Below are 15250 nucleotides of genomic sequence, written 5' to 3' on the forward strand. Positions count from 1 at the left end.
GCTAGTTAGGGTGGATTTAAGACGAAAAGAATGAGACCTAAGATGAGAAGAATGTAATTCCATTCCACTTCCTACACATGTCTGACAATCTATAACTGATTCAAACAATCATTATTCGTCTCCTCGCTTGTAGCGAGAAGACAAAGCGGATAGAAAAGAAAAAGTCATAGCACAAATTCATTTCGTTAGAATCTATGGATACATAAATCCCAATCCATCGTCGGCAATCAATAACGTCTTTCAACAGACAAGCCCCATATCGGGCCCATTTTATTGATTGACAATATAAAAGAGTGCCATAATAAGAAACGTACACCAATTAAAAATGTTTTGGCCTAATGACAACGGCTGAGCTCATTCAACCAGTGTTTTTCTCTTGCGAATACCGAACGTGAGCTGCAAGCGAGATAAACATGTGAATCATGATCTTCAGTCGAGTCGACAATGTCCATTGCATATGTTTATAAATCTAGAAACATTTATTTATCTCGGGGACTCGCTTTATTTGTAAGTAGAAGTCACCAACTATGACGCGTCTTCTAAAAGGCATTTAGATTTTGACTGTCCGTCAAAATCTAGCTTTAAATGAAAGCCCTACGCATCGAACATTAATTCGACTTCATAAATACAAATAAAGCGCCAATCGGACACCCTTAATAATCGTAAGGAGTCAAATCTGCTGTACTAGCCAATTAAGCGAGCGCCAGCATTGAAAAATTAGAGCTGACCTAAATGATAATGAATAAGTTTCAAATCTATAAGTCAACACGACAAGTCATTACATCTGAGATGGTAATGAATGCAGAATATTCAAGTGTACTTGACTTACTATGTTTACTTCCATTATTGATTCCAACTGTGCGATACACGCAAACTAATGCAAATAAGCGTGCCGGTACGTGAGAATTGATGACGAGGTGAGAATTATGGCACCAGCGAACGTGTTCCAGATTGTTATCCGTAAACTGAGCAACTGCTGACAGCAAAGTTAATACAGAAGAAACCTACAAGTAACTCATTCTATGATAGCATCGAGTCGTCTGAAAAGCACCTTGAACATGATAAATTTAAGGGAGTTATGACAAAATATGTGTAACGTATGTATAAAAATAATTTCTAGGGCGGTAAGGTTGAAATTAATCAAATATTTTTATGTTTTTTTCATGATAAATAAAATCTCGTTCTAGGTACAAAGCACATGAGCAGCGCAATTTTCTGCTTAATATGAATCATAATTTATATACTTGAGTGACACTTCTTACGTAAGTTCTAAGAATATGGTGGTGTGATCGTGTCAATTAAAACAGACTAACCGCTTTATGTATAAAACTCATCGGATAAGAGTGAGAAGAATTTCGAGTATAAAATATATTAATCTTTCATAAATTTGTAACATAGAAGTGATTTAAAATCGATAGTAAGTAGGTAGATGGCAAAACCATCATACCATATTTCGATAACCATTATGAATTCCAACCAAAAATATATGCAGAGAACGGTAGCGAGTTGCCAAAATAATTGAAATAGTTGTGTGGACATTGACATTCTTCTGATGAAAATAAAGTAAAAAGTCGTATCTGTGCTACACTGAGAGCGAAAATTCTCATTATTTCCAACTTCTTAACGAATGATGTTATGCATCTATGAACTGTTTGCTTTATGAACATGTGCTAGAACTACTGAAATAACTGCGCAATTTTTAATAGGAAAATATATAGGAAAACCTGTTCATAAATAGAATCTTATCTTCTTTTTGGTATAACGTACTCGTAAATAAACCCTAACAATCCGATTCAGGATAATCGCACACTCATCGGCACCTCCCAAGTGTGGTCAACAAAAGAGCGATTCACATCAAAACAAAGGGCGCCCATTGACTCTCAATATCTTTAGAGAAGCCAAGGCGAGCACGTGCTCGCGGCACCATGTAATTAGCCGTGAGTCACCGTTGACGCGGCTGCACCGCGCATTACGCCTGTGCCCGAGACGACGATTTGCGCATTCATCTTATCATAATACAAATATTTGTTTAATTGAGTACACACATATTTGCTTTCTCTTATCTCATTTTTGAGTGGTTTGTGTATATTTTTACTTGCGCTCTGTGATATAATAAATGTTACATAAATTGTGTAACATCTTTAACATGAATCGGATCGGAATCTTGACTATCTATGTGATTAAATATCGTGCGCTCTTTTCTATGCCGCTCACTTTAATCATGACCTATCTCAAATTAATATTACCAAGATCTTTTTGGGTATGTGACAACAATTTTGAAAACTAAATCCAATGTATGTAGTTTGATTTTGATTTTACAGCAGCGGACCAGCAACTAACTACAAAGCGAAACAATACAAAGTACTGACTGGCACCAACACAGAATTCCTCACATTACTTCGAGTCATCATGACATTCCGGATATGTGGTCGTACAACGCCAGGTTAATAGCTGCATATAATTTTAGCTGATGAATAAGAGGAGCAATGGGGGAGGTGTGAAGCAGTGTGTGCGTGGGTGGGGCACGGCTGTAGGGTGTGCCAGCCCCGGGCTTTATGCCAACTACAAGCGCCACTGCACCGTCAGATGACTAACATACTACGCCAACTGATAAAACACACACTATGCCTAATCACAAGGGCGCAAGGCTCATTTTAATTAACACTGACAGCACGTTAAAAAATGTTGTCATGCCGTGTGAATGTCTCGCGCGTAGTCTAGGGTTTTTAATGTGAAGCATCTCAAAGTCCACAGTGTAAATTCACGAGAAAATATTTTTCAGCCTATTGTAAGAAATTATATATTTTTAGTTTTAGCAGTTTCCTTGAGCTTGAATTTATTATCGTGGGAACAGATTCTGGCGTTATTATGGAGACATATGGTTGCAAAACTCAGACTTTGATTTAATTTTGCAATACAAACTACTATAAATAACAATGTTTGCATCTAATTGAAAGAACTGGACCATTGCAATTTACTGCTAATCCGTGTGGCCTTGTTGTGACACTAAAGTACTTTTATGATAATACAGAAAAAAATATTGTTGCATGTTGCAGTATTTCAAATTGAAATGATATACTTAAGAGGACAAACGAACAAATAGGTTTACAAATAACAACATTAAATATATATGTGAAATTAGAACATAGTTCAACACACAAGCAAATAAGAAAGACCTATCCAAACCATTCATCAATTACTATCGAATTTTGCACCTACCATTCGAGAAATTACAACAGTCCATTAGAAAAATTAATGTTATCCAATTAGTATAATTGGGCAGTAATAACGGAGGAAATTACAGAAGCTGTAGGGCCATTATCTTCGCGAATGGTGTCACTATCCGCGGTTTGAATTGTAAACTATTTAATGGGCTAGGCTCATTTAGTAAGTGATATCGTGCAGCCACGCTCTGCATCAAATTGTTCGTACAAAACCGAGTTTACGTAGAGAACCTAGGTCAAACGAAAGTCCATTTTTTCAAGTGGTTTTTAATAGTGGCACATTGCTAGGAATAACTGTGGTAGTTAAGTGATTTTGCTGATATAGTAAAAAGGAAAGATATGTTGAATGCCCGCAGTAAGTTATATCGACGAGGTCAAGAAAATTTGAAAATAATTTGGATAACAAAATCACAATCGAATGAAGAATAAGGGGTATAAAACGCCAACATATACACCAAGGCCTATGAAACTAATATGATCCACCTTCCAGCGTTTTTTTTTCACCCTATGTTCTTCAACAAATTTCATAGATAAAACGTCAATTCTTAATCGATAACTAAAATCTACTTACATGTGCATCCATTCAAATCATGATCCAATAAAGGAATAAATTGAATGAGGAGCAAAAAACTGAAATGGAACGGAACCTAATAGTCTCTCAGCTTCCACTGGACCAAAACCAATTCCCGCAGTCACTGGCTCATATCAACTTACGACTATTACATCATGTCATCGAGAAATGAAACGTATCGAAATATCGAACGCCTGTTCTAGACTATCCTTCCGTGAATAATTATGTCACTCGATTGGTTTACACAAGTTAGATGCGTTCAAATTGTACACGTTTCCTGTCTTGCTATTTGGACTTATTTCATTATGCTTTAGTTGTATTGATTTGATATGATTATACCTCCTCAGACGACTAGAGAAAGGGATGTCGGTGTATCAATTAAGTTCATTGGTAACCATAACACATAAATAAAAAATAGACTTGGTAAATTTATGTCGGTGAAGAAAATTTGCACAACTACCTTGTCTTTAAAACCGTGTGAAATTGTAGGATTGTTGTCTCAGTTGGATCAGTTGTGTTAAATCGAATATTTTTCGTCATTGTCTTGGGAAACTGTTTCACACGACATGGCAAAATACGCTATTCGGCTCTGATTAAAGGCGATTTCATAAACCACAACAATAACCATGAAACTAGGTGGAACTACATGATCAGCACCAAGAGCATCAAATATGTCAAAACAAACAATCAAATTAGTTAATTAATTAATTATAAATAAAATTTTGCCGCAGCTTTGCTCATATTAGTTGAAGTTGAATGAGGTCCTCACGCCAGTTTTAGTTAAACTTTTGTTCGCCGGCTTCGCTTCTGTATACAAACATAATCACGTCTATATCCCTTGCGGGGTATCACAAGGTATAATTTGAGAAAAAAACAATTATTTCTTGGCAGAGGTAAAATCATCAAAATTATCTTTGCTGAATTCCATTGTGTACAAAGACACTTTGTAGATCACAAAGTTAAGCTTGCTCTGAAACTAAACTACAAACAAGGAAGCGAGTATCAGGCAGACGGCTCTCCATCTGGTTGATGTCAGTCAAAAAAGACCTGAAAAAGCCCATTTAGACACCAGGATAGCTCAAGATCGTCGAGAGTGGAGAGACAGAAGAGAAAGGACAAGAAATTTCGACTATAAGTAAATGGGATAAGGTAGCTAGAGAACGAAGAATTTCAGGGTACTCATTCGTTTCAGCATAACGTTGCTAATAAATTACAATAGTAAGAACAACAAACTGCTAAATACATAAAAATACATATGTGATCATGATTATAGTCAGTACCATCTGTTTTGCCGACCATAATAACGTGGTAACATAATAAACAGCCAAATACGGCGCAGACATAATACGGTCGTAAAAACTAGAAATAAACTCACGATGACTAGGATAGAACATAAAGTGGTAATTTTATCGATCCCGATCGCACTATGTTTAGTGCTGTGCGCTGTGGACCTGTAGGTTTTGTGCCAAGTGCAGTGAGTAATTACCGGGCTGTCCCATCTGCTGCGGGCCTGTGAGTCATGAGATCATGTAGTAATTAGTGGTGTGGGAGACGAATGCCGGTGGGAGGTCAACCCTACAAACGCTGACGATTTTAATTGTACGCTACTGTTTGACCTAAAGCCGTTGATATACTATGGTTGGCACTGTTGTTTTGTTTTGTTACTTGTGTGTTCGGGTGGGATCACTGGAATTTTTTACATTTTCAAGATTTAGAGTATAAATTTTATTTATTGCCTTAATTGAGAAGAGGTGTGCTTTCATGTAACCTTTTGCCATTTTTAATAAGCAGCACGATTTTAAAAAGTCAGCGTAATAAGATAAAAAATATAGTCGTTTATAAATTTGTATAGTTTCTCTAGATATACCTAAAGACGGCAACCTTAATCGGCAGTCCTTACTATTAGACATCTGTCATGACATGACTCAGGGACCATTTAAAATAATTAAGAAGACCAACGAACTCATTGAGAGAAACGCATATAGCCGCATCTTGCATATCGCTGTAAAACGAAGGGCCAAGAAACACAATAACAAACCGAATACTAGTTTCGTGTGATGTTTTGATGAAATCAGAACGTCCTGGCGAAGTCAGGTCAAGAATACCCTAAGTTAGGAGAGTTATGAATAAATCAAGATGAATAAATCGTAAGATATGCAGGGACCTTTGCATTGGGAAATATGTATAGTTTCTGCCGACCCCTCCGGGACAGAGGCGTGATATTATGTACGTATCTGTATTATATGGAATGACTTTTGACTAAGTAGTATATTACCACCTAGCTAAAACAACTTGTTGTAGAAAGCAATAAGAGATATCCAGTGAGTATTATAATATCGGGATAATACTAGAATTCAACGTTTTAGGCAAGCAAAAGGTAGAATTAAAAATAAATGGACACGACCAAATTTTTAGCTTGACAAACGGACAAGCACAATACGACATTAAGAATAGAAAAATTTCATTGGAAAAATCTACTAAAATAAGCGAATATACGAAGCTCAGTCAAAGTAAGACAGTGTTAGGTGAGGATAGTTAGGTAACCAAAGGTCATTTGCAGAGTGCAAGGCAGACATAATAGTAAATTAGCGTTATGTCTAAGCTTAGCTATTATGGCTACTTTGATGTTGGTTGAAGTAAGTCGCAACGCTTGAACACTTGTGCGGTGTATATAAAATAAAATATGCTAAATATTATAGTTACATACTGCACATTGTAAACAATTGTGTTAAAAGGTGTCTTATATTTTCTGTGACCTTTTTCAAGGATTATTTTTCAAAAGTAAGTCACGGTAATTATAATAAAACTATTACCGTTTCATGTCTTTACACAGAAAAACATGCATGGGGATTCTTCATGAGCCAAAATTAACATTTATAAGAATTTTTGCAACTCTTAGTTTGTACGCGCATCACGGAAAATCTACAGTATTAAATTTAATGAGGATTATACAGTTGCGCTGACTGGAGATCTTACTTTATTTATGTTTTATCTCGAAACGCCGCATGGAACGTGGACAAGAGTGCAAAGTACTTTGGCGACATCTTCCTCTAGAGGAGAGATACTTGTCTATGAAGACTTCTTGGAAAATGATGTCATTATTTGCTTGCACTCGAGTATGTGCGTATATAACTTGCGGTCTCGTGACTGTCATATTTTGCAAGGTAACTTTTGACTTCGTGACTTTTGTAAAGCCTTCGGTTCAATTTTACGATTGTCAGGACATTTCATATCTTCTACCTAACATTCCTCTGCAGAATGAAAGAGGGTTTTATCCTCCCAAGTTTTGTACCTTGACCGGTTGGTCTTCAAACTTAACACACAGAATGCCAGACAACCTACTATCCAAATAAAAAAATATGTCATAATAATAACACGAAAGTGAAGAACTTTTTAAAAAATCAGTTAAATTAATATATACGGGACAAATCACACAGATTGAGTGAGCCTCGAAGTAAGTTCGACACTTGTGTTACGAGATACTAAGCCAACGATACAATATGTATTTTATAACTAGCTGTTGCCCGCGACTTCGTCCGCGTAAATTTCGAGTTGAATACAACAACAGGCTTGAAAAGACTGAATGGCCACGTTTAGCTATTTGGCTTAATGATAGAATTGAGATTCAAATAGTGATAAGTTGCTCGCCCATCGTCGTAAAAAAGAATCCCAAGTTTGTAAGTCTATACCTTAGTCGCCTTTTACGACATCCATGGGAAAGAGATGGAGTGGTCCTATTTTTTTTGTATTGGTGCCGAGAACCACAAGGTACTAAAGTAGGCTAACAAACCAAAAATCTTTTTACGTGAGAATCACGCATGTTATGTGCGGCTAAACCAGAATATTATCAAACTAATTTTCACTTATATTTATATGTTATAGGTATTCTGCTGTCGTACAATGATAAATGACTTTGAATTTTAAATTTCGTAACTTATTTGCAGGAAAACTCATGCCTTGAGTTCATTCAAATGTCGATAACTTTTTTTTAGTGAACCGTATTTAATGAAACAAACTTTAGATGTTTTTCTGAGTTAAAACAAAGTATTTGGTGAAAGTTTTAAGTAAATCGGTTTAGTACTTTCGGAGATAATCGTGATCATACATACAGACAGACAAGAAATTAAAAAAAAAATATTTTTGCTTTCTGTTATTCATTATAAGTGTCCCTCTATCCATTTCAGTCAAAAAATACTAAGTGTACAGACAAAATATTTTTACAGTTTTATTATATGTATAGATAAATAAATACAAACATCGATAAACATCCAAAACACAGGCCAATCAGAAATAGTTCAGGTTACACAGACATCGACTGCCATTCATTGATACCAACACATTGATAAAACAAAACGCTACTCGGGAACGGAAAGCCAGTAATGATAACTAACCGCAAACCTTCGGTTTATAGTCGCAACAAACTTTTATGACGACTTCCTATCTTTGCTTTACTATATTCTTTCGATACTCTATAGTCACGTTTTTATTGTACTGTTAGAGAACAATTTGTTTGAATTTCTCTAAATTAAAATAATCACTATTTTACGTCTACATATTAATGTAGTTTCCAGCCATAGTCGTATTAGAAAAAATTACTGACCTGACCGTTCGAAAAATACTATTTTTTTATTTTGTTCTCATAGTAATAAAGTTAATCGAAGTTTCAAGCGGAGATTTTATTAGATCATGAATGTAAAGACAGAACATGGAGATGTAACTGTAACTATCAGCAATTTGCCAGATCATGGATAAAACAAAATATTAACTTTATACAAAATCATATAAAAATAGAATCTCGATTGGGGTAAATGCGCCATTGTTTTTATTGTATAATTAATTCGATACTCTTATGCCATTGTGCATATTCTTCTTTATCCAATGACTGTTTTGTATTTTTTTATATTTCTTTTTTATGTTCAATAAAGCGTTCACAAACAAACAAGAACAGAATATCGATATCAAAACTAGAAAATGAGCTTATCTAACAAAAGATATAAAACGTTGTACCTAGCTGTAGCTACTATCCCTTAACTTGAGATGTTCCTTTGAATTACCTGGTTGACTGTAAGAAATCCCTCACAGGGATAAGTCCGCCCTTGTGCATTGTTATTTTTATGTACATACAACTGAAAATTTGTTATGTACAATAAAGTATTTACAAACGAACAAACAAACAAACAAAACAAAAGCTGATCTAACAACCGTGTCAGGTTTTCAACGAGCTATTATTTCTTCCCAGTTTAATTTCAGAGCCTACTGAAAACAGATGGAATATACATTACTACATATACAGTGAAACCTGGTTAAGTGGGACCTGGATAAGTGAGAAACCTCTATTATTAAGAGTTGCAATGAGGTCCCGGTTCTTTTTCATTAAATTACCTCTGTTAATGGGACTTTTTGAAACTGGTTAAATGAGATTTGGATTCTAAGACTTTTTCGATGTTTACCTCTATAATTGAGATTGTGTAGCTCAATTATCTGTATAAGTGAGACAAATTAATCAGGTCTGAACACGTTTTGACATGTTTGTTTACAAACATTTCGCATCGTCTTCCGCGCATGCTTTGTTTATCAGTATACTATCTCAGGTTTTGATCTTAAAACAAGGAAATAAAAGTGTACAAAATGTCTAAACGTAAATATAAAACGTTATCAGTATCTGAAAAATTAAAACTTCTATCAGATTATGATTGTGGAAAGTCGCGTGATGAACTGTGTAGGGAGAATAACATACCAAAGTCAACCCTGTGTAGAATTATTCAAAATAACGAGAAAATTCGGTCTCAGTGTATTGATGGAAAAGGAAAACTCAAACAAATACGAGCCGCAGAGTATCCTGAACTTGAAAAGTGTCTCTGTACATGGATAAAGCAGGTACGGAATAATAACATTCCAATAAGCGGACCAATGATTAAAGAGAAAGCTGAAGAATTTGCAAAAAAGCTCCATTTTGATAATTTTTCTGGCAGTAATGGGTGGTTGGAAGGATTTAAGAAAAGAAACGATATCACATTCAAAAATGTTTGTGGCGAGAGCAATTCTGTGGACAATAACGAATGTAATGAGTGGATTAAAAACCTTCCAGCTTTATTACACGATTATTCCCCCGATGACGTATTCAACGCCGATGAAGCGGGCTTATTCTACAAGTGTCTTCCGGATAAAACATTTACGTTCAAAGGTCAGCCTTGCCATGGTGGTAAATTGAGTAAAGATCGGGTCACAGTACTTGTAAGTGCAAATATGTCTGGGACTGAAAAACTGCCACTTCTTTTAATTGGAAAATCTAAGAGCCCAAGATGCTTCAAGGGTATTAAAATGTTGCCTGTTAATTATAAAAACAATAAAAAGGCCTGGATGACTTCTGAATTATTTGCAGATTGGTTAAAAAAAGTGAACGCCGATATGAGGGCCCAAAAACGAAAGATCATTATGTTTGTTGACAACTGCACAGCTCACAACAATATGCCCAAATTAGACTATGTTACATTATTGTACTTACCCGCCAATACCACAAGTAAATTACAGCCCATGGATCAGGGTATTATCAACAACTTTAAGGTTTACTACAGGAAGGAAGTTGTTCAGTATGTTCTTAAATCTATAGAAGAGGATAAAAGCCCAGAAATTAACATCCTCCAGGCCATGAGATTTGCGAGAAAAGCTAATTGCTTCAAAAAAGCTGGATTCAAAGTCACGAATGTATCTGAACCTGAGAGCCTACAAGACGAGCCAGAGATCTGTGAAACTTTTCCAGAATGGGATAAATTATTTACTGAATGTAGGAATGAGCAACAGGCGACTTTTCAGGATTGCGTTTCTATGGATAATAATGTACTCATTTCAGAGGAGCTCAATGATGATGACATAGTTGCTATGTATTCTTCTTTGGACACAGAAGAAGAAGAAGAGGAAGAAGACTGTGAAGAGACTCCAGTGAAAATTTCAAAGTGTGAGGCAATGGAAGCTTTAGAAACTTTACACAAGTATTTCGAAATGTCAAATGTTGATGATTCTAATATTTTTGATCGAATTTATTATATCGAGAAACAGGTTTCAGCAACTAGCAATCAAGTACAAACAACCATTACCGATTACTTTAAGTCATAATCGTTACAATATTGTTTTTTTTTATATGTAGTACAATCATATCTACTACATTAAATTCTTAACACCAAAAATACGCATTTTTATTAACATTTCCACGTCTAATAAAAGAATAAAGGCACATTTCTACCTCTGTAAAGGGGCCTCTGTAAATGAGACAACTATAATTTTAAACCTGTTTAATTGGAAAACTGGATTATTGGAAACTCTCAATAATTGGTACATATGTCTTGGTCCCTTGAGATCCCAATTAACCAGGTTTCACTGTATATAGAACTGCATCTGAATCCGAACAAAGCTTGGCTTGCTCAATGAACAGTAAAAGGCCGTGTATGCAATATCGCACTGTTGGTAGGTAGATATGAACTGCTGGAATGAAAGTGTATGTTCCCGTCTGGTGAACGGCTTTGTACACAATATCACTTTTTTTTTTAAATACAAACAAACGTTTGCCCCGGGTTTTGCTTTCGAGAGAAATTAAAGATCCATCCAAATTAAAAAAAAATATTCATTATCATAGGATACTTCATATCGTTTAATAATTGTCAAATCTTTTGGTTTCACAACATTGGTTGACGTCAAATAAATTACTTAAAATACTACCCTTGCCTATGTGTTTATAATTATTATAAACAATATACGTTTATATAACAGACATCTTTTAGCACCCGCATTCACCCGCATTAGTGGTAGTGTTTGCGTCCGGAACATCATCTTGGCGTAGTACCGGTTGCATCCTTACTTTTTTTTAAAAAGGAGTGTCCGAAACATACTTACATACATATAATCAAGTCTTTGTCCCTTGCGGGGTAGACAGAGCCAACAGTCTTTCACGTCACGTCATGTCATGACACGTCAGTCAGCCTATTACGACCTCTATGGGAAAGAGGAAGGAATGGTCCTATTCTTTACCTATTAGTGCCGGGAATCACACAGCACAGCGTCCGAAACATATAGATAAAATTCAAGAGAGCCGACGACGCTGGTACGATCATGTATTGCTGAAACCTCGCAACTATATGGGAAGCAATATCTGGTTTATTCATATAGAAGAGATGCGCCGTTAAATATCATAGATTGCCGTCACCACAGATGTGACGATATATTAAAACTGAGGATGACGAAAGCCTGCCAAAGTGGAAAATAGCCCGGTTAATAAATCGAAGCGTAATGAAACGGCTGGCGGTGTTACCAGGAAAATGTAAATAAGAGAGAGACGGCGAGAGAAACAGAGAGAAAAAACTGGTACACAAATTTGTTTAAAAAAATTGTTTTATTACTTACTATGTTTATGGTGATATTAATAACTCTTGTTTGTACCAACATTATGTGCGAAACAGAATGTTGTTCAGTTACTCGCGTGTTTTACCGCAAGCGTCAACTATGTATTGTTTGTAATTAACTTAGCGTAAATGTATGAAGACAATAGCATTCAATGTATATCATGTCAACTAAAGCAGATAATATGATGGTTAGATGTAGTTAAACAAACATATGAGAGAGAGCATAACAACAACAATTTAACGAGACTGCGTAAAATAATGACAACACAGAAGACCTTCAATAAAAACTGAATATTCTGGTTATACTTTTAAACTATTGACGGAAAGTGAAAAGTTTTTTTTATTAAAATATCACCAATAAAATAACGATGAAGCAGATATTACACCAAATAATGACAAGAAGCCGATTTTAGTAGTGATGGTGTAAAGATTGTTGAAAACAATATTGGTTAGTACTCTAATATTTCTCAATAAATAGGACAAAAACACTTAATTACAGGTGTCCTGTTAATTAAAGTGATTGTAGAGGTTTTATCATTGTCATGTTTTTGTCAATAAATACCAATCTGTTGTATCTTTTTGGAATTCAATACATACAAATGCGGCCGGACATTGCCATTTTTGTTTATTAAACACACCATCATCATTGAAATGTAGCTATAATCAAACCCAACATGTGACAGTTCTATTCTCTTTTTAATTTGTAACTGCATCCCTCATAATGCTCCTTGGTAATTGCATACATTAAGGCCCTTGTAACTGGTATATCACACCCTTATTCTCAATACTTTATAATGGCTCATTCATTATTAATAAATGCTTCATGCTTCATTATTAATAAATTTGGAGCATTGTTATGTATGGTTTCAGAACACAACCTGCAAAAGAAGACTCACCTTGCAGTCTTTATGCCTGTAACACCATGTGCATCCAAATAGTAGCCCAACGGCAGTGAGCGTCAGCAGCAGAGCAGGCACCGCATACAATCCTGAGTCCCAGCTGTCAAACACCAAGGCACCCTTGTCATCTGCAAGTTATTAATAGTAATATATTTCAACAGTCTTAAAAGGCAGCTCAGGGATAGGCTTATAACCTTGGGATTAGGTTTATACTATGGAGGTCAGGCAAGAGTCACTTCATGTAAAAACCTGACTTTTCCCATTAAAAATTCAAAAATTTTATGCATTTTATTATAGGACACTTCATATCACTTAATAATTGTTATTCAAGGATCATATCCAAAAGGCACAGGCAAAGTTCTTTTCCAGAAAGGAAGGTGTCACAATTTTACTATTTTCATTAAAACTATTTAAATACATTTTAATGATAAGACACTGAGATCTATTATGACAATAGAAATTTCTCATTAAACAATATATTTAAATTAAGTTTGGACCCTTAGGTAGGGTACCCATCATGCAGACAGCATCCCCGTGCTGTATTGCAATAGCAATATGCTGAATATGTTTTTTGTTTGTAGTTAATGAATTTAACTTTATTTTAATTAGGTAGATTTATTAAATATAGTTTAGAAATTGTTTTTGATTTGATCAATTTTATTCAATAAAAATGTTATACATTTTTAAATTAATGAAGTGCATTATTATTTTTGAGATAAATTACAACAAGCAAGGCATTTAAATATAATCAATGGGAGATAATTTACTTGAAATAAAATAAAGATATTTTTGTAGTTTATACTTTTTTTGCACAGGGTAGGGCCCTATTTAATTACTTTTCATTAAAAAAGAAATAACATACACAATGCATTCACACTAAGCCCAAATAAATACCTAACACAAACATTTATATCCCTATTATATTTGTCAACGTTTCCTACGAAAGTCAGTGGCATAATTCAAATAAACATAGTTTGAGAACATAATTTCATGTGAATTGTTTATATAAAAGAATTTCCAAACTGGTTATTTGTTGAAAAACATGCAAACTTCATAAAAGGCTTACTGTGAGGGTAGGATTGCGGCGTCGATCCTAATGGTAATCCACATCCAATTTGTGCGCCACTCAAGGCCACAAATAACACCATCCATAACATGCCCATCATTGTATCATTATTTGCACAGTTGCTTTAATTTCGGTTTCATTATTTATAATTTTCGTACATCACCACAACACAAAAAATACACGGTCCACGACAGGATTGCACTTTGTGAAAAATACTAAGACACAACACAGTATTTACAGTATGAACTACGTATAACTAACATATCAACAGTCTAGAATATTTGTTTGGCTTAAAATTTAATTTAACTAACGAATTTCATGCACATTTACTTGAAAATTGCGCAACCCACAGCTGTACAAAACGCCATTTTTGATTTTTCGATACAAGTATTGCTAGTTTGTGAAAGAAAATGTCTTCCACAACAAAATTTATTTATCTATAGATTTCTACTAATATTTTCTACCATCCATAGAAGTATATAAAGATAGGTTGAAAAATATTGACAGCGTGACCAGCCAACCAGTTAAGATTTGAGAGTCTTAACCTCTCAGCTGCTGTGGCGCATATGTGCGCCAACTGTCCGAGACAACTTATAACTCGATTTAAAGCTTAAAATACATATGGTTATGATTAAAAATTGCTTAATTTACATCCCAAACATACTCAACCACAGACAACAGAAGTTGAAAATCAGTTCAAAACAGACCAATTTCAAGAAGTTCCAGACCAGTGCGTGACCGTGAAAGATTTTTTTGAAAAATATCGGATTTTTGAAAGAAAGAGTATGATTTAATAGTAAAAACTGTGTTATTTATTAAATATAAGATAAATATGATGTTTATCTTGATGATATAATACCTAAAAACTAATATTATATGGAAATAATGACAACTATAGATCGCGCGAGTGTTTTTGATGAATGTTGTAACTAAAGGTCCAGTAAAGTAAAATGAAATTATTTTTTTTTGCTATAATGGGGTGTTATAATATGCAATTCATAATGTAGCTTTAACAATTAACTAGCTTTAATAGTATTTTATTAACTTCAAAGCAAATATTCCTATATTTTCATCAAGTTCTGAAACAAGTCACGCGC

At 34.7% G+C, this 15250-nt stretch overlaps 1 protein-coding gene across 5 annotated transcripts in view; it reads right to left on the reverse strand.

The window, feature by feature from the left end:
* Positions 1 to 14535, reverse strand: part of LOC106142481 (uncharacterized) — a 39974-nt gene extending 25439 nt beyond the window's left edge. For all 5 annotated transcript variants that reach the window (XM_060947105.1, XM_013344249.2, XM_060947106.1 and 2 more), the window contains exons 1-2: positions 14154 to 14535; positions 13085 to 13215 (exon numbers count right to left, since the gene is read on the reverse strand). In XM_060947105.1, coding sequence (XP_060803088.1) covers positions 13085 to 13215; positions 14154 to 14253 — 231 coding nt within the window. In that variant the 5' untranslated portion in view covers positions 14254 to 14535. The remainder of the gene's footprint in view (positions 1 to 13084; positions 13216 to 14153) is intronic.
* Positions 14536 to 15250: the final 715 nt, after the last annotated feature.

This window comes from Amyelois transitella, chromosome 12, assembly GCF_032362555.1.
Source record: "Amyelois transitella isolate CPQ chromosome 12, ilAmyTran1.1, whole genome shotgun sequence".
NCBI classification, from domain to species: Eukaryota; Metazoa; Arthropoda; class Insecta; order Lepidoptera; family Pyralidae; genus Amyelois; species Amyelois transitella.